General features: G+C 38.1%; 1 protein-coding gene across 1 annotated transcript in view; it reads right to left on the bottom strand.

Moving 5' to 3' along the window:
* The window catches only part of kif6 (kinesin family member 6), a gene marked incomplete at both ends in the record, with an annotated part of 167374 nt that overhangs the window by 79531 nt on the left and 67301 nt on the right, over nt 1–20542 (bottom strand). The window contains 3 exons of the mRNA XM_079833947.1: nt 2246–2443; nt 4465–4473; nt 4614–4764. Of these exons, the coding sequence (XP_079690073.1) occupies nt 2246–2443; nt 4465–4473; nt 4614–4764 (358 nt within the window). The remainder of the gene's footprint in view (nt 1–2245; nt 2444–4464; nt 4474–4613; nt 4765–20542) is intronic.

Raw genomic sequence — 20542 nt, 5'->3', positions numbered from 1 at the left:
TGAAGTTGAAGGCTTTATATAGCTATGGTCAGACACTTGCACATGTCATTATAATATTAACATTTTATGAAAATCAAGCTCAAATGGAGTTACGAGGTTTTTGACCAGTGAATGACAGATATATTTTTTCTGTCACTGGAACAGTTGCATCTGAGGCAGTCAGTGCATTGCATTTTTCATCAACTTGCAGGATATAAAGTTTATTGTAGCTATTTGGGCACTCTGTTTTCTTGTTGTTGAAATCTCATGATACAAAAGATGAAGCGCTATGCACTGGACATTTAAAACAGTATATTTGCTTCAACTAGATGGCAAAGTCTAATGGTGAGTTCACACCGGACGCGATTCGCACGAGTGATTTACATGTTAAGTCAATGCAGAGACGCGAAATGGCATTCTGCGGCGCGTTTCACGCGAATGAGGCGGCGCGACGGACGCGAATTGAGCGTTTTGAATGCGCGATTCGCTCAAGTTGAAAAATCTGAACTTTGGCGGATATTTCGGAGTTAAGCGAGTAAACTCAAAATGTTCAAGCGTCCACCTTCGCGCGATTCGCGCGAACAATTCGCGTCAATCGCGTCCGGTGTGAACGCCACATAAGACTATTGTCTGCTCTTCAAATACAAAAAATGTTTAGCCTTTATGGACATAGTGTTTCTTGAGTAAAGAAAACTTTACTTAAACATTTCTTTATTTACCCTTGCATGGCAAACAAGAAGGGATTTCCAAACTGTTTTTAAATGGAGGTGGGTTGGAGCTGTGAGGTTTGACTGACAGGTTGAGGGGCCAATGGAGTTATGAGGTTTAGTCACATCCTCTTTTAAATGCTTTTTATTGGTTAAATATTTGTAAAACCCACATACAGACATAAAGGATGACCAATAGCATTAATTTTATATGACAAAAATGACAAAATATAGAGATACAAGGTTTCGGCCAGGAAGCGCAATGATACACTCACCTAAACACCTGAACTCCAAACTGAATGTCAGAATGGGAAAGAAAGGTGATTTAAGCAATTTTGAGCGTGGCATGGTTGTTGGTGCCAGACGGGCCGGTCTGAGTATTTCACAATCTGCTCAGTTACTGGGATTTTCACACACAACCATTTCTAGGGTTTACAAAGAATGGTGTGAAAAGGGAAAAACATCCAGTATGTGGCAGTCCTGTGGGCGAAAATGCCTTGTTGATGCTAGAGGTCAGAGGAGAATGGGCACATTCGTTACAACCGAGGTATGCAGCAAAGCATTTGTGAAGCCACAACACGCACAACCTTGAGGCGGATGGGCTACAACAGCAGAAGACCCCACTGGGTACCACTCATCTCCACTACAAATAGGAAAAAGAGGCTACAATTTGCACGAGCTCACCAAAATTGGACAGTTGAAGACTGGAAAAATGTTGCCTGGTCTGATGAGTCTCGATTTCTGTTGAGACATTCAGATGGTAGTCAGAATTTGGCGTAAACAGAATGAGAACATGGATCCATCATGTCTTGTTACCACTGTGCAGGCTGGTGGTGGTGGTGTAATGGTGTGGGGTATGTTTTCTTGGCACACTTTAGGCCCCTTAGTGCCAATTGGGCATCGTTTAAATGCCACGGCCTACCTGAGCATTGTTTCTGACCATGTCCATCCCTTTATGACCACCATGTACCCATCATCTGATGGCTACTTCCAGCAGGATAATGCACCATGTCACAAAGCTCGAATCATTTCAAATTGGTTTCTTGAACATGACAATGAGTTCACTGTACTAAAATGCCCCCCACAGTCACCAGATCTGAACCCAATAGAGCATCTTTGGGATGTGGTGGAACGGGAGCTTCGTGCCCTGGATGTGCATTCCACAAATCTCCATCAACTGCAAGATGCTATCCTATCAATATGGGCCAACATTTCTAAAGAATGCTTTCAGCACCTTGTTGAATCAATGCCACACAGAATTAAGGCAGTTCTGAAGGCGAAAGGGGGTCAAACACAGTATTAGTATGGTGTTCCTAATAATCCTTTAGGTGAGTGTATATTCTTATTTATATCACTTATTTTTTGGAATTTGATAATTTTCCATGGCACACCTGACAACCTGTCACAGCACACTTTTTTAACAGCTGCATTATCCTGTTGAATAAGTGGCAGTGAATCTGCACATTTTGTTTGAGTGGTTAGGCAATTATACACATTCATTATATGTACTGAATGTCATGTAACATAGGGATATAAATATTTGGTTTGTGGTCACTCACCCTTTTTTCTGGTTATCAAATGATGAGCATGTGTGTAATCAATAGAGGCGTCACATTTTTCACTTTCCTCCACCTGTAGGGCTGTGGGTGACCGTGATGAACTCCATGTTGATGGGTTTTGATTGTGTAACTGTGCCAGCTGGGAAGTAACATCTTGAACTTTCCTCTTTTCTCTCTTGAGCATGTTCACTAATATACCTGAGAAGCTTAAATTAAGGATAATAATTTGTTTCAGCCTGGAGACCTGTGTGATGCAAGGAGAATCAAATGGAAAACAGTCAATCAAATGAAAAACAGTGTGAATTTTTGGAGATTCAAAATCATGACTAGTATTCCTGTAACGACTAGTCGAGAATTTCACGAGTTCACACTTACATCAAATTAAATAGAGTAAAGATTATGCGTATTTGGCGTGCTGTCCGGGGGAGGGCTCCGGGCTCTGAATTTTGGCCCGAACCCAGAGTATCCCCCCCGTGATAAAGAACAGTCTAGAACTAGACTGTATTGTATTATGGATTGTGTTGACAACTAATAAGAGTTTATAAAATCAAAGTGAGGAGATGGGGTGGTGGAGGGATGCTAAAATAAAAACGGTCAACGAAAGAAGGTAAATCTGCAGTATCCAGCTCTTATCGTTGATTAAATTGATTAGCTTAATGTGCTCCACTCGTGTTTAATTAGGTTTAATTATCTGACTTGCTCCACTTGTGTTTAATTACCTGACGTTCTCCACTTGTGTTTAATTAGGTTTAATTATCTGAACGTGTTCCTCCCGAAATTTGTTAATAAAACATCACGTAGTGCAGGGTTCTGCAAATCCAGCCCTGGAGGGCCAATGCCCTGCAGAGTTTAGCTAAAATCCTGATCAATATAATTTGAAAGAATGCGGACCGGGGCTGTTAAGTTTCAAAAAGAAAGCAAAAGCACTATAAAAACATTATAAATGTAGTCCTTACAACTATGTACAATATATGCACAAGTCTTCTAAATCCATATGAAAGATTTGTGTGAAGAACAGATCCAAATTTAAGTCACTATTCACTCATTATTCTACTCTGGTGGACTGTTAACCATTGTCACTAGATCATTAGTGAGTTTAACTTGAGAACCAGATTTGCGTTCAAATCATTTTGTAGTTAACAGCACATTCCAAGGCTTAGTTTTATGCAGGGCCTCTCTCTGACTCTTGGATCTTGGTGGACTAGCACGAACAAATGTCCAATGCCGTCAAATAAGGACAAAAAATGCCTTAGGATCTTGTGGATGCTTCAGCTGTGGCCTCAAGAATCCACCCAAATCCATTCATAACAATTTTTGAAAACCGTAAAATTGATGTAAACTACAAAACATCCATTTCATCATTTCATACTTATTCAGAGAAATAAGTATAATCAGACCGGTCTGTTGTGGTGAAGAAAGAGCTAAGCCGTAAGGCGAAGCTCTCGATTTACCGGTCAATCTACGTTCCTACTCTCACCTATGGTCATGAGCTTTGGGTCATGACCGAAAGGACAAGATCCCGGATACAGGCGGCCGAAATGAGTTTTCTCCGCAAGGTGGCTGGGCGCTCCCTTAGAGATAGGGTGAGGAGCTCAGTCACTCGGGAGGAACTCGGAGTAGAGCCGCTGCTCCTCCACATCGAGAGGGGTCAGCTGAGGAGGCTCGGGCATCTGTTCCGGATGCCTCCTGAGCGCCTTCCCGGGAAGGTGTTTCGGGCATGTCCAACCGGGAGGAGGCCCCGGGGAAGACCTAGGACACGCTGGAGAGACTATGTCTTCCGGCTGGCCTGGGAACGCCTCGGTGTCCCCCCGGAAGAGCTGAAGGAAGTGTCTAGGGAGAGGGAAGTCTGGGCATCTCTGCTTAGACTGCTGCCCCCGCGACCCGGCCCTGGATAAAGCGGAAGAAGATGGATGGATGGAAGTATAATCAGTGACAGCTATTTGTATTGCATCAGGTTACACAAATTCAGCTGTTAACAAATTAATGCATACATGACATATCAATCTCTATCATGTTTGGACTCTGTGAACACTGTGTGTTCAGAACAATGTCAAAGGTATTCTGGTGGTTTGGAAAGTGAGCAATGCGTTGGTAAAACTTTAAAGATACTGTTAAAAAGATTTTAATTGGCATACAATTTGGATAATATTTTTCATTATTCATAATTTACATTATTCAGACTGTTATACTTTATTGGAAATCAATTTAAGTGTGCTTACTTTTTTGGGCTGAGAATACAGGAACAAGAGAGTGATCATTAGACTGTTTTTGCACCTCAGATGTATCATATTTACATTAGACCTATATGAGACACAAAATCTTAGGTTTATAAAATAACACTATTATTATTAAGATGAGTAAAGGATACTGATCTCATTATCACGGTGGGTCAACATTTCCCGCAGCTTTTGGAGTTCTGCATGGGATTTTCTGTCCTCTCCATCGCACATGCCCATTAAAGGAGGACTGCTGTCATTACTCACCCCATTTTGAGCACAGAGTTTCTCTCGCACTTTCACCTGAAGAGAAAGGAAACTTGATTGATATGTAATACTTTCAAATGTTGGAGAATTACTTTCATGTACCTAGAATGTGGCAATCCTAAACATTTATTTTTTATTGTTCAGGGCACAAAACTAAAAATATTGACATTGGTGCAATGATATTAGGTACTAGGCACAGTTTTGTTGTTGTGTAAACTATTTGATATGTTAACTAAAAGTGAACATAAAATTAACCTAGCAAGAGAAGAAGCTAGTTTAAATACAAAAATATAGTAAGGCCCAATCCCATTTCTACCCTTTACCCCTTCCATTTCCCTTACCCCTTCATTTTGCGCATTCACGTGAAGGGGAGTGGTAGGGGTAAGGGGAAGGGCCAGATAGCCCTTCAAACGAAGATTTTTCAGGACCACACTTCGAACAAAGGGGTATGAGGAATTCCCCTGCATACACTGACTACCGTGCTTCTAGTGACGTTGCCAGTCGGCATCGATCACTTGTGTGTGCCTGGCTGCCAGTTTCTTTGTAGCTTGCAAACGTGCTATTAATAATGCAGTTCAAAGAAATATCTGGTCATCCTAAAGAACAGTTTGGCCCAATGGAAAAGCGGTTCCACCAGTCTTGTATGTTCTGTATCATTCTGCATCGTCTTAGGAAGCTTGAAGGCTTGTACGTTTTTGAACTGAAAACGAGCGCAGTTTTCTTAAGTCCAAATAAAGCGCAAAGCAACGTTGGGAGTGAGTAATCTATTAAATGTGCTCACATCTGATTTCTATAGATATGTGCACTTTACTGCTGTTCATACGTGTTAAATGTTACAGGACACTAATAAAAGAAACGGTGCATGATGAAGTATGATGACGTGTAATGGTATAGTAGTGGTGTCCCATTTCTTAGGGGAATATTTTCACCCCTACATATTGCCACTCTGTTTCAAGGGGCATGGTAGGCGTAGGCGTAGGGGTAGGGGTAGGTAAAATAGAATTTGGGATTGGGCTTTAATATATATTTAATTAATTGTAGCAAAACAATGCCTATTTATTATTACTTTAATATTAATTTGTGCAACTCTGTTACAGCATTAGTTTGCCCTATAACAAAACATGACATTTTATTACAGACATTATATTATGCACCTGTTCTACAGCACAGTGGAAAGACAAGTAAAGAATCTCATTTTATTTTAAATCAAACAGTGACCAAGCATTTTTTAGGCATGCATGTTCAAAATCTAGTCCACCTTGATTAAGTCCAAGATGCATTAAGTGTCTGAAACATTTGACTCTTGGCTTCAAAAAGTATATTGTTAGCCTCATAGCATAATTGTAGCATATCGCTGATTCGAGGTCTGTTAGTGTCTGGAGTGACATCTTGGGAATCTCATGACTTGCACAAGGAAAACCAAGGGTTACAGCGAGAGGTTTTTAGATCAGCAAGAAAGAGATTTAAGACAGACCTTCTTCTTCTTAAAGACCTCTGAAATCCACAGAAAAAACAAAGACTGTTTTTATATATATAAAAAGGCATTGGATTGTTCCAAAACAATGCTAGACGGACTTATAATCAAACATCGTTCAATGGCATAATTCTTCATCAAGTCTAAAACCTATAAATGTAACTATTATGCTTAGATCACACATAAGTCATGAAATTGTTATAACTACTGAATGGTCCTATCAGCATGATTGTCTGCTCAAAATTCAAAAAATGGCATGAATGAAATGTGTAAAATTTATAATTTTCTTATTATAGAAATCATGTTTAATCCCCTCGAGTCAGCTGTCGCGCCGGCGTGATCAACTCGCTTTTTTCTTATCAGTGCCAAAGAGACTCAAATAACTGTCGATTTTTATCATTCAGGCAAGTATTATACACCATTATAATCTGTTACATTTTTACTTTTATTTGTGTACAGTCACAATAAAAACAATATGTTGTGCTTTTTGCAAAATAAAGAAAACAAACATGATATTCAATCTGCAGCCTCTCTCTCAATGACGTCTAATCTGATTCTCTTCAGAAAATGAATTGTAATTTAGTGAATACTTATCACAAAAACATGAGACATATGTCTAAAGAAACGTTGAAATTTATGTCAGGTTTTAAATAATGTAAATCAAAACAAAATCAAATATTCTCTGTTTATGTAATCTGTTTGAAAAGAGACATGTCAGTCGTTCGTGAGTGTCTCATTATCCGCTAAAGCCGGGGACACACTTAACGACTAGCTGAAACTGAACTAAACACACTTAAAAACTATTCCCTTAGACTGGAGCAAATTTTAATCTTTGTCAGTCAGAGAAGAGCACAAACGTTTACGACTGAGTCAGTCCACACAACACACTTAACAATAAGAGAGTCACACAACATGACATTTTGCTGAACTCAACTGTGCGAGATCTTGTACCGAAACAAACATGGATGTCAACTGACAGCCGCCACTACTTATTTGCTGTGAAAATTAACTTAAAATGCTATTATTATTATTTTTTTTATTTTATTTATTTTTTTACAAATGAAAAGTGTGTATATAACATTTTGTGTTTATATATTAATATGACTAATAATAATTATTATGATTATAATTACTGCTAAATAAAAATAAGAAATATTACTATTACAATAACATTCATTATTAAAAAATTAAAATAGAGCATTTAAGAATAAATATAACAGTATAATAATAATAATATTTATATTTTACAGAAAACTTAAAATTATGGGTTACTTGTTTATATGCACACAGCCTATAACTTAAAATTATTAGAAAGGTCTAAGGATTTATTGTAAAAAACAATTATTATTATACAAATCTGTGCTTTTTATCTGTGATATCAATTTCTTAAAGTCTATGTTTTTTATATGAAATATGAGCCTCTTATGCATCCACTGTGGGGATTAAAACTCCTGTACATTGAAGAAAAATATATGGATTGTCAAATAAATTTATTTAGAGAGAAGTATTATTTTTCTTATTTTCTACCCAAAAGTTTCATTCATACTAGAGGCCAGAGGGCGCCCTCGAGCAGAAACGACACATTTGCCTCAGAAGAAGTAATCGTTCCTTTTCAGGATATCCCTATGGGAAATCCCTAATGTGAAGCTTGCGCTGCAGGCTGAATAAAACGAAGATAGAAACGCTTTGACTGATTAAACATGAAGATAATACTTCTGCGACAATATATGGTGTATTTGAGTTCTTCAAGCCTTCTCGGTATTTTCATAATAATACAAGTATGCAGTGCTGATTGACATTCTGTGATAAGAAGCCACATCAGCTCGACTGACGATATGAAGTGAGTTAAAACCTGTTATTAAACGTTGTATTTGGTTGGACAACAGGTTTATGAATGCTTCACATTACTAGTTTGTGAAGATGTTTGACACATGTTGCTCAAACTCGCAGTCTTTCAGACGGAGCAGTGTTTACTCCTGATCACAGAGCCGCTCTTCACTAACACGTTGGGGCATTTATTTATTTAATTAAAATCTCAGCCTTTGCGCTTTCATAATCGCACATAAGCCAAATCGCGATTGCGGTTAGATTTCGATTAATCGTGCAGCCCTAATTGAGTCTATTTAAAGGGAATGATTGTGGAGGGGAGTTTGGTAAAACTATGGCAGCGATACAGCGAATAGTTGTGCTAAATCAAAGACGGCACCGTCCACGGAGCCATTTCTATTGAATCTGTGAAAACTTTAGTTCCCTAGCTACCATGTCAGAAGCTGCAATTCAAAATAAATTTTGTCTGCCACGGCAGCAAATTCAGCAACTTTTAGATCTGGTTGGTCCGACTTTGTCAAGACAAACCCGATGGAGCTCAGCCCCGAAATTCAGCTGCTGTCACTCTCCTCTTTCTGTCTCTTTTCTCCGCTGTAGCTGTTGATTATGTTTCGCATGTTGCGCCTTTATGGAGTAGGTCATCCAAGAACAGAAAATAGTGATTTACCAAAAATGTGATGCGGCCAATTATCCCTGCTTGTGGAGTAAATGAAGACTATGGCAAAATATATTATGATAATATAAATGGCATACTGCCAGTGTAGTGTGCTGATGCATGATACGTTTGGACATGAGAGGTTGCGGGTTCACACAATCATTTCAAAATTATATAAAATATCCATGGTTCAATTTAGTTTGCAATTTGGATTATATTTATAAGATCTCACGAGTCCTGATAAATGCAATTTCAACTATTTCTGAAGTGCTTCTTTTATAAAGAACACCGCTTTCTCACATCTCACATAATATAGTTAATAATCGATGTTTGAGCCATTGATAAACCAAATCAGCACCACCACCACGGACAGCACCTGCTAACATCGCACTTAAGAAGGTATACCTCAAGCAACCTCCTAAGGTATAGTTTGGGGAACACGCCAAGAAATGGTATACCTTTAGTTAAGTTATCCCTTTAGAGTCTTCGTAGCACACTATGAGACAACGTTATCGGGAAATGCAGCCCTGTACATTAAACGTTTTTACTGCAAACCTACTAGCCAATCAGAATCGAGTATTTAAACAGACCAAGGTATAATTTTATTTAATATATGTTGATTGTGAAAAGTGAACAGCACGAGTAATAAAGGACACATCATTAGATAGCCTACGCAATATATCAGAAGACATGGACTTTGTCAGAAATGACAAAACACTTCATTAAGTTTTGTTTTGTAGAAAGCCTTTCTTTAAAGTGAATTTCGTTTTGTATAAACTGTATCTTAATTTTAATCAATGTTTTTAATATATTTGCTTCTTATTTAATAAGAAGAACATATAGCAGACAATACCAGACAACCTTAGCTCTGGCGTGATCATGCATTGCACGCATGTGAACCGAAACTTGAAATGATATTTGAGTATTCTGTGTATCGGATAGTTTACAAAATCAAATGATAAAAAAAAAAATTGCCATTGAAATGACTGGGAGAAAATGTCAACCTGAATCAACCTGAATTCACCCTATACTCTTTGAAATCATAATTGCATTGCATTATGTTGTTTTAAATCCCAAATATTTTACTTATAACATTCATCATTACCAATCATTCAGTTATTTGTATTTACTGAAAACTGAATTGTGTTCAGTGTCATAATATTAAATTTTTTTTAGCAAGAGATTTCTTTCAAAAACATTAAAAATAGTAGTCAAATCATTTGATAATTTAAAATATAATAGGCTTTTGTAATGTGCCTTTGTTAACAACATTCTAAATAAACTACAACAAAATATATTTATTTTGTCCTGTTCCTTAACTCCCTGTCACATACCTGACTCAAAGGCAGTGATGGGAATAACGGCATTATAGATAAACGGCGTTACTAACGGAATTCTTTTTTTCAGTAACGAGTAATCAAACAAATGACTGTTTCTCCCGTTACAACGCCGTTAGCGTTACTGAGAAAAAAACGCGGCGTTACTATAATTGAGCTCACTGAAGCGGCTTTCATCCGAACAGTCTCTCAGTCAGTCGGACCTGCAACGTTTTTCTGGTTGGTGTGTGTGTGTGTGTGTGTGTGTGTGCAGGCATGCATGCCATGCGTGTTGGGGGGCGGGTGGGGTGGTACACACACACACACACACACACACACACACACCTATGACAAACACGCACACGCATATGCACAGTCACACACACCAATTCCAACGACTTCAAAGGTAGCTTTCGCAAACTGGAAGTATAAGCGCTACTTTTCCCTCGTTGAGGTGAAAGGTAAGAATGTTTATGTAACGTGCAACTTATGCCCAGGAAGAAAGAGTCTCTCCACGTCGGTGGCAAGTACCTAATTCTAATCTAATGAAGTCTCACATCATCACATGCCACCAAAAATTTTTTGGCTAAAAACCCAGGTGATAACGTGAGCTCCACTACCAAAGGAGTAGTATAGTACTGATAATATTTACACAATATTTACACTATAGTGGGCCTACTGATATTTACAATAATGTATTGAATTTGATAGGTGTCTCTCACATTGTCCCACAGCAACATTACAATAGTGTACATTAATAAACAATGTTTTATAATAATAATGTATTCTATTTAGTGTCCAATTCATTCAACATATTTAATATTGGGGGCATCCAAGTTTTGAAAAAAAAAAAAAAAGTACCTCAGTAGTTACTTTCCCTTGTAATAAGTTACTTTTATAATGATGTAACTCAGTTACTAACTCAGTTACTATTTGTAAGAAGTAACTAGTAACTATAACTAATTACTTTTTTTAAGTAACGTGCCCAACACTGCTCAAAGGCTCGTTCATGCAGGTCATTATGCGGCTCATTATGGGTTCCTTTGTTCTCTCAGGTGTAAATCAGCAGTATTTATGATCATTCACACCCCTTCGCACACGGCCTTTGTAAAGAAAAAGTGTCTTACAAAATGTAAATCAATATATTGTTTTATGTGAATGAAACATAAAACAATAAACATAGGCACAATGACTCTCACATCGGTTTGAAGCAAAAACTCTAGGCAACATCACCCATTAGTCAAAAGTATTGTGGACACATATCTATTATCTATTATTATATCTAGTGTTTTGAGGCCTTAATCAGTCCTTCCAGAAAAATGCAGCTTTTTTTTGTGATTGTTGCGGGCAAAAATCCTTGATTATGCGGCACGTTTTCTTAAAAAATGCGATGGAAAATGCGGGATATTTATGCAATTTTATGCGATAAAATTGCGGGAACTTGCAAAAACTGTGGTTTGATGAAAAAGAGAAAAAAGCACTACATCACAGAAAATGCTGGGAATATTTAAGTTCTCATCTTGTTTTATTGAAGACCTTAATAAACACATGGCTCAAATTTACAAAACATTGAGTCAAACAAGTTCTGTAGCTTTACAAAAGGAATATGCTACAACTTCTGAAAAAATGAATAAATAACTTCCAGTTTTACAGAGGTAGCTATACAAAACAGACATTTGAGAACTTCCAATGCACAAAGTGCAATCTCTTAAAGGGTTAGTTCACCCAAAAATGAAAATTCTGTCATTAATGACTTCCCCTCATGTCGTTGGACACTCGTAAGACCTCCGTTCATCTTCAGAACACAAATGAAGATATTTTAGTTGAAATCCGATGGCTCAGAAAGGCCTCCATTGGCACAATGTACTTTACACTCTCAAGACCCATAAAAGGTACTAAAGATGTCGTTACAAAGTCCATCTCACTACAGTGGTTCTACAATAACTTTATGAAGCGATGAGAATAGTTTTTGTGAGCAAAAAAAACGAAATAACGACTTGTATAGTGATGACCGATTTCAAAACACTGCATCATGAAGCTTCGAAGCGTTATGAATCAGCGAGTCGATTCATGATTTGGATCGCGTGTCAAACCGCTGAATCGACTCACTGATTCATAACGCTTCGAAGCTTCATCATGCTGTTTTTTGAAATCGGTCAACACACCGGGAAACTGCTTTGTCTTTTGCTGTTATTTTTGTTGGCAAATGGGTGATGCATGCTTCATCATGGTTTCACCGATATCTATTGTTTCACCACGGGGTTTGCAGCTTTTCGATGACGTTCACGTCGGGTAATTACGTCACTTCAAAATGTTCCCATGGCAATAGGGGGAAATGGCGGCTCTTGTGTGAAGTAAACAAATATTTTTCAACTTTCTGCTAATATATGACTTTTTTGAAACGAAAATGCAGGGATTATGAAATCATGCTAGCCCCGCATATTTTGCACGCGGAAATAGGCAATTTACGCGGCGAAAGTGTGGCGTATTTGAAAAAATGCGGCCCCCGCATAAATATGCAGACTTTGGCTGATTATGCATTAAATCATACGATCGCATAATCGCGTTTTTCTGGAGGGACTGCTTAATTAAGTGTATTACATTAAGTGTATTACATGTATTACATTTATTACAAGTGCATAAACGTTATTCTCTCAAAAATACAAGCATGTACATAGGCTACATGTTGCTCTCATATTATGGTAGCCCAGTTTGTGCTGAATACAGTGTAATGACACTTTTACCATTAATATGTTTATAAGCAACTGAAAAAAAGCACAAATGTCAGAGCATGTAAAAATTTCTATAGGGCCCCAAAACAGCTCAGACTTCAGAGGGTTAAATTATACTTGGCTCGAGTGGGAAAGTTAAGAGATCATGTGATAACATGTAATTTATGTGAGAAACAGTCACCTCTGACCTAAGGCCGATATCTAATTGGTCAGAACCTCTCAAAGAGGCTGGACAGTAGCCTGGCTCCGCCCTCCTACGTACTTCCGCTCAAATTTCATTTTCCTTCAGTACTCCGTCTGGGACTGCTGTATATGCTTAGGTTTTCTCCCGATCAATTTTTTACCGGTCCAATCAGCGAACAGAGGGAGTGGCTGAGAACGATGACGTTGATGTCGTGCGGTAGTTTAAGTTGTAGTTCAGTAATGGCGGCGGTGAAAGATGCGAGTGTGTGGCACTGGCACCACTGACGAATGTCCAGAAGTTAAAGCCAGAGTGTGGCGAGGTGGACGAGCGAGCAAGACATGGGAGGAGCGAGCGAGATCGGTGTGCGTGATTGAGAATGAGACACACCGGTCTCGAGTCCTCTCATGAGGGAGCACGGAGGCATATAAGGACGAGCGACACCGGTGAAGGACGAGAGAGGACCAGGCCTGGATTTTAAGTTGTGTTTTGTTTACGTTTTGTTATGTATGTGTGCGGCAGTCGTCCGTGAGGGGCTGCCGCTTTTACTTTCATTTTGTGTTTATTATTTGATTAAAAGTTGTTAAACGTTTGCCGGTTCCCGCCTCCTTCTTCCCTGAACAAACGAACTCCGTTACACGGAGCAAGAACAATCACTGCTGAGTTTTGTTGGTGGCCATGATGTTGTGGTCCGGGAAAAGTATTTTTCAGCTCCCTCCGTTAGTGGTGAAGGAGTTGGCTGAAGCCGTCCGTCTCCCGCCACCCGTGAAAAAACCCCAGGCTGAATTATGTACAAATTAAATGTTAGAGAGTCTGGTAAGACCAGGCTAGCTGGACAGAGTCCTTTAAGTTAAAATCTCAGGACAGAGACAGATAATCAAGATCAGATGAAAAGGGGTTAATTTATAGGGGGTAATTCAAGCCATCTAACTACTCTGGTCTCATTTACTTTTACTTAAGTTTCTTTTCTTTCCCATTGAGTGTCTCGTGCTATAAGTTAAAGGGGTGTTGAATTGAGAAATCAACTTTCCCTTGAGCTTTTGATATATAAAATGTCATGGTAATATAAGAATATCCTGTAAGTTTCAGAACTGAAAACTTCCTTGTTAGTCAAAGAAAAGCTTTTATAGACACCAGGCCCAGCAAACGATCGATTTCAGAATGTGATATAATGGCTATGACGTGAGAGTGTAGTGAAACACCGCCTCAACAGAAGAAGAACAACGCCTGATTCTGTAGCCTCGCCCACCGACTCGTGCCACTAACATGACAGCTAAGAGCAACATAGAGCTTAACAGCATAGAATTTCTAAGCAGTAAACATACCACATAAGCTTTTTGGATTCGGATTTATAAGCATTCGGATTCCAATATTATGAATGCATGGATGAACTTTATTTTAATGAATATCCAGCTCACGTGGGGAAGACTTTGCGTTTGTTCCTTCATTTCTGATCACAGATTAATTTGTAAACAAGAGACTGGATTTGCAGACAGGATGAGATTACATGAACGAATTGAGCGTCAGCGTCAGTTCTGGCAGGCCAAGTAGTCAAGACGCTGCTAACGCTATTGGTAACAACACTGTCTCATCAGCTGATTTGCATCAGCTGTTTCAACTCCCCTCGTTACTAATGGCTACGCTAAAAGCAGGGCGCCTATTTAAAGCAGATCAAGTTCGCTCTTACTACTAGCTGCTCGCTGCTCTGCAACCAGGATAAGAATTTATTGGTTTTCCTTTGCTTATCACTATGCATTTTGTGCGGTCTGCTTTAACAAATCATCGAACATACACAAGGCTCTTTTAAAGTGCATTGCCTTTCACTCTGTGTTCTATTGAGTGAGATAAGTATGTGTTGGCTAATGATTCAATCATGCAATGTGAGCATTATTTTTGCAAATAATGTATTCAATATTACATACAAACGCCAGCAGCTGCATTTTCAGCAGAATTATATCAGGACATATACTATAACTATGGGAGCAGCAACAATTATGACCATGTGTTGGATACTTTCGTCAGCTTATTTCTAGACTAAATGCTGTCTCGTAAGAATTATTATTATTTTTTTTTCTCCAGCTTATCCGAGTGTGCCGGTTCAAGTTCTAACATTACAAGCTATTTTCTCAACGAAAGCAACCCCGCTTGATGAGCCTGTAATTATATAATTTGGCAAACGTTTCACTGGGTTCTGTGTCTCGGGCTCTGGGATACGTGTTCCATTTGCAGCGTGTTTAGCAGCGATGGGCGGCGGCCAATCGTCACGGACGTGATCCTGAGAGGTGGCCGTCAGCGAGGTATTATTAGTTAAAATCACTCACTGCCTAAATGCATGTTTTGCTTTAATACAAGATTTGTCAGTAGCTAATTAAATGTTGAATTCGGCAGGCAAAACAGAATCATATCACAAGGATTTGTGCAGTGCGAAATATGGCGAGCAATTCACCCCCACACGGTTCACCTCACATTCATTCAGGTTGTAAACTTGAACTTGCGATTTTGTCGCATGGTTCATAAACTGTCTAATTTGGAGTTTGCATCGCTGCATTATTTTCATGGACTCTCTGAAGTTATACTTAAAACTTAATGTGACTGACTCAAGAACAATTTCAGAGAAATCTGCACTCCACAAGGTAAGTATATCAAGCATATGTCTCAGCTGGCAATTTTCACTCTCATTCATCTCTGTGTCTTCATGAAGCTAACTTCGTTTTAAAACCCTGTTAAAAATTATCAGGTTATTGGCAACGTAATTGACAATGGTATCTGCATTGCTTAAGCTAGTCGTTTTCAGTAAATGCTAGGCTTATGGATATTGTTTTTATCTCTATAGTGGTATTTGTAAATGTGTAACTTGTTTTAAGCTAAAGTTGCTTTTGGATATTGTCTTAAGCTATAGTTGAGATCTGAAGTGCTCGTTATTAAAGCTATAATTAATATTGGAAGCGTTGTATTAAAAAGCTAATATTGGAAATGCTTGTTCTTAAAGCTATAGCTAATACTGAAATGCTTGTTCTTAAAGCTTTAGCTAATATTGAAATGCTTGTTCTCAAAGCTTTAGCTAATATTGAAATGCTTGTTCTCAAAGCTTTAGCTAATATTGAAATGCTTGTTCTCAAAGCTTTAGCTAATATTGAAATGCTTGTTATCAAAGCTTTAGCTAATATTGAAATGCTTGTTCTCAAAGCTTTAGCTAATATTGAAATGCCTGTTCTTAAAGCTTTAGCTAATATTGAAATGCTTGTTCTTAAAGCTTTAGCTTTATATTGAAATGCTTGTTCTTAAAGCTATAGCTAATATCAGAAATGCTTGTTCTTAAAGCTATAATTAATATTGGACGTGCTGGTTCTTGAAGCTATAGCTAATATCGAAAATGCTCGTTCTTAAAACTATAATTAATATCGGAAATGCTCGTTCTTAAAACTATAATTAATATTGGAAATGCTTGTTCTTAAAACTAAAGCTAATATTGGAAATGCCTGTTCTTAAAGCTATAGCTAATATCGATAGGGTTGCCACCTTTGGTGTGGCAAAATAAGGGACACCCATTCACGAACCAACCCCCCCCCCCCCCCCCCAAAAAAAAAAAAAAAAACACGTCATGAAATGATTATTTCTACATTGACAACTTAACAGCTCAATAATAAACCATAAGAAAACATGAGATCAAGTATGTGAACTTGCAACAGAATACATTTTATATTATTTTACATTTGATTATTTTATTTATTTCTAAAGAACTCTTTAGTAGCCTATTTTGTGCACTTTAAAGGGACAGTTCAGCCCAAAATGAAAATTCTGTCATCATTTACTCGCCCTCATGATGTTTCAGACCTGTATGAGTTTCTTTGTTCTGCTTTTTCATTTTTGGGTGAACTGTCCCTTTAAGCAGTCATTCTGAACCAGTAATCACTTTTTTGAATTTCAAAAATGTATTTTTTTATTTATTAATTTACTTAAATTATGACTATATTATCATGTAATTATTTGTCCCATTTTTATCTAAAACATGTTTTAAATGTCAAACTTTATATGACAGGATTATTGGTTATGTATGATTAGGTAAATTTTAAATTAATAATTACATTTATTAGGCTATAATCTATTAATTAACCTGTCTAAAAAATAATAATTCTGTCTGCCAAGCTCTGATAATGTATGGAATAGCATATTAATATATTATCCATAAAAAAAACTATAGGCTACCTTTAGAAGCACAGATGTGTCTGTCACCGCTGTTGCTTTAAGTCAGTCAGTCTGAGACACTGAAATGCTTCTCATAAAGTGTGCAGTTGGCCTGAGGTTCATCAGGAGTTACTGGACAGACCCATTGATGCCTGTTTGATATTCAGCTCTATATCTGGAGATCCTCTTGCGTTTAAACGGTGGACGCACGCGACGCGAGCTCGACATGTTTTTTAAAAAACGCGCAAGTTTACAGACACACTCTGGCACAGCTCATGTTCTCGAGACTCCGCCGCTATGACAACAAAGCCGCTAAAACGCAATCACGCACAAATGAGCTCCTGTATTACTTATTGTGAAATTGATTTGTTTATATTTGCTATCAGTATTCTCCACACTGCAAAGTCCTTGTGTGTTTATTAAACTATGTGTGGACCTATGTAAATACGGAACAAATCGCGTCCCGTATTGGTTTGATACGGAACGCGTCATTTTGCTTGTAAATACGGGACGATTCCGTATTTTACGGGACGGGTGGCAACCCTAAATATCGAAAGTGCTTTTTATTAAAGCTATAATTAATATTGGAAGCGCTGGTTCTTAAAGCTATAGCTACTATTGGAAGTGCTAGTTCTTAAGTTCTAATTAAAATTGAAAGGCTTGTTCTTAAAGCTATAGTAATATTGAAAATCGCGTGTTCTTAAAACTATAATCAATATTAAAGCTATAACTAATATTGGAAGTGCTCGTTTTTAAAGCTATAATTAATATTGGAAGTGCTTGTCGTTTAATTAATAGTTGATATCGGGAACATGCTTGTTTAAAGCTATAATAAATATTGGAAATCGCTTGTTGTTAAAGCTATAGTGTCTGATGCATGCTTGGCTTAAAGCAATATAGCTACTGGAAAACTACTTTTTCTTAAGCTATAGATGTTGGAAATGTGCTTGTCTTAAAGTGATATCGTAAGCTATAGTAGAGTTTGGAAACATGCTTGTTTTAAAAGCTGTAGGTGCTATTAGAAACACACTTGATGTTAAGTTATAACGAACTTTAGAGTTAGAAGTTACTTTTCAGAATTGTTTAAAGATTCTTTCAGAAAATCTTTCTTCAAGCTAAAGTCGCTATTGGAAATTTGGAAATATGCGTTTTCTTAAAGCTATAGGCACTATTGGGAATATGCTTTTCTTAAAGCTATAGGCACTATGGGAATTTGATATTATTAAAGCTGATAGAGGTGTTTTGGGCCTTATCCTGATATATTGCTAAGATACGTTTTACTTGCGGTCACATGACCTCACATTTCTTATGTATCAATTTGTTCCTAGCACTTCAGCATAATTCTAAGCACACTAAACTGATAGGAAAGGGGATGAATGGCGTTTTATCTCTGAATCTGAATTTGCTTTTATGTCATCTATGTTAGCCTACCTGAGGAGTCATCCACAAGCTGGTCAGCAGGATCCATTATTTGCCTTGGAGTACGGAAAGCTTGTGTCCAGAGCCTGGCTTGCCCCCTGTCTCCGCTGCTATGCATACCGCAAACTTCCCTCAGAGCGTTATACGGCTCATTCTCTGTGCATTATGGCTGCTACAACTGCAGCTTCCTCCACTCTTGTCTCTACATTTGAAGGCCATTCATGAGATTGTCTTCAGCTGCTTATGAACGTTTTATCTGGCCCGATGCTCGAGCCATCCATTAGAAAAGCTATGAGTGCTGCTCTCTGATCGTTGCATGGGAAATTTAATATTATAGCTTCAGTAGCTGTCGACGTATATAAATTACTTCTATCAATTAGCTGGTTACATTCATCATGCTAGCTTCACGTAGATCGATTGGATCTTTACAATTAAATTCAGTTCGATTGCCTTCTCTCGAAACACTCTTTTGGATCCTCCGTGGCTCTTCGATTTAGAAGGAAGAGCCTGGGAGGATTGCCTGGTTATGGTCTATTGGGGGGATTTATGCTACTCTCCAGTCTATAAAATAGGATGATTGCCCCTAGAAGCTGCTGCTGTTCCCTGTTTTGGATTTCGTGGAGCTCCCCATGATAATGAAGGGGAATTTAGAATAGAGCCATATCACCGATTTACTATTTATTTACTCGTATCAATAACTGTAGCTACATCCTCGTGCTAGATGAAATAGCTTTTTATCCTCTGCTGTCTCTTCAATTAGCTGAAAGAGCCAGGGAGGATTGCCTGGTATGGTTTGGGGGGGGGGGGGGGGGGGTAGTTCAGCTCCCCTAGTCCTAATTCATATGAGCGTCCACTAACGCTGCTGCTGTCCCCTGACTCTCTGCTATTTCATGGTGCTCATGAAAGGTCAGGAGACTCATCTGAACAAAACCATATTGCACTAATTTGTAATTCATTCATAAGACGTCTAAGCATTTTAATTGTCTAATTTCATCCTCTTGTTTTATTCTCAAGAGGATTGCCAGGTGTGGTTTGTTTGGGGGGAATAGTTAAGCTCCCCTAGTCCTAATTCACGTGAGCGTCCACTAATGCTGCTTCTGTCCCCTGACTCTCTGCTATTTCATGGTGCTCATGAAAGGTCAGGAGACTCCTCTGAACAAAACCATGTTGCACTAATTTGTAATTCATTCATAAGACGTCTAAGCATTTTAATTGTCTAATTTCATCCTCTTGTTTTCTCAAGAGGTTTGCCAGGTATGGTTTGTTTGGGGGGAATAGTTAACCCTTTCGCACGTACGTTCTAAATATTCAGACTGGCAGCCTGGCGTGAGTTTTTTTTTGCGACCGTTATTATGCAATGACATGCGTTCTAATTTCCATGGTAACACATCAACCTTGACACGTGAGTTTTTGCAGTCACAATGGCGCTCATGGTGGATGACCGCGTGCAGGTGAGCACTCTATGAATGTTTTGCTTTATTTTTTTTAATTCAAAACCTCTCACATTATTTGTTAGCGTGTACACACTATGGTTGACATGTTTATGTTGCTATTTTTTCCCACTGCTTTGAATTTCGCTTGCACACGGCATTTTGCATCTCCCTCACAACATCCGCGTGACAATTGGTGAGTATATTTTAGTTTTCATTTCCTATTTTGGAGCACATATAATTATTTACAAGCATGCAATAAATATGAATAAAGATGTTTTAAAAATTCTCTTGTAAAACGAACAGTACTCAATAATGTGGACGTTCAAATGTCATGTTTGTCGTTTTGCACATTGCAAATATGCTCCGTGCATTCGGTAAAGTTATTAGGGTTCAGTTGACTTGATACGTAACATGAATAAATTATATATTATTTATGTTTTAGTGTTAATATTGTTACTGAGTTTTATATCTCACTAGCAAAGCAGAGAAAAGCTATATGGTCACGCCTCACTATTAGCTTGCATATATATATAGTTTACAAGATGTCAAATACCATGTACCTTTTCTCTGCTTTACTAGTGAGAAATGTGTT

Source organism: Gobio gobio, assembly GCF_949357685.1.
Source record: "Gobio gobio genome assembly, chromosome: 13".
Lineage (NCBI taxonomy): Eukaryota > Metazoa > Chordata > Actinopteri > Cypriniformes > Gobionidae > Gobio > Gobio gobio.
The sequence above is the reverse complement of the archived record's forward strand: the minus strand, read 5'-3'. Positions and strand labels throughout refer to the sequence as shown.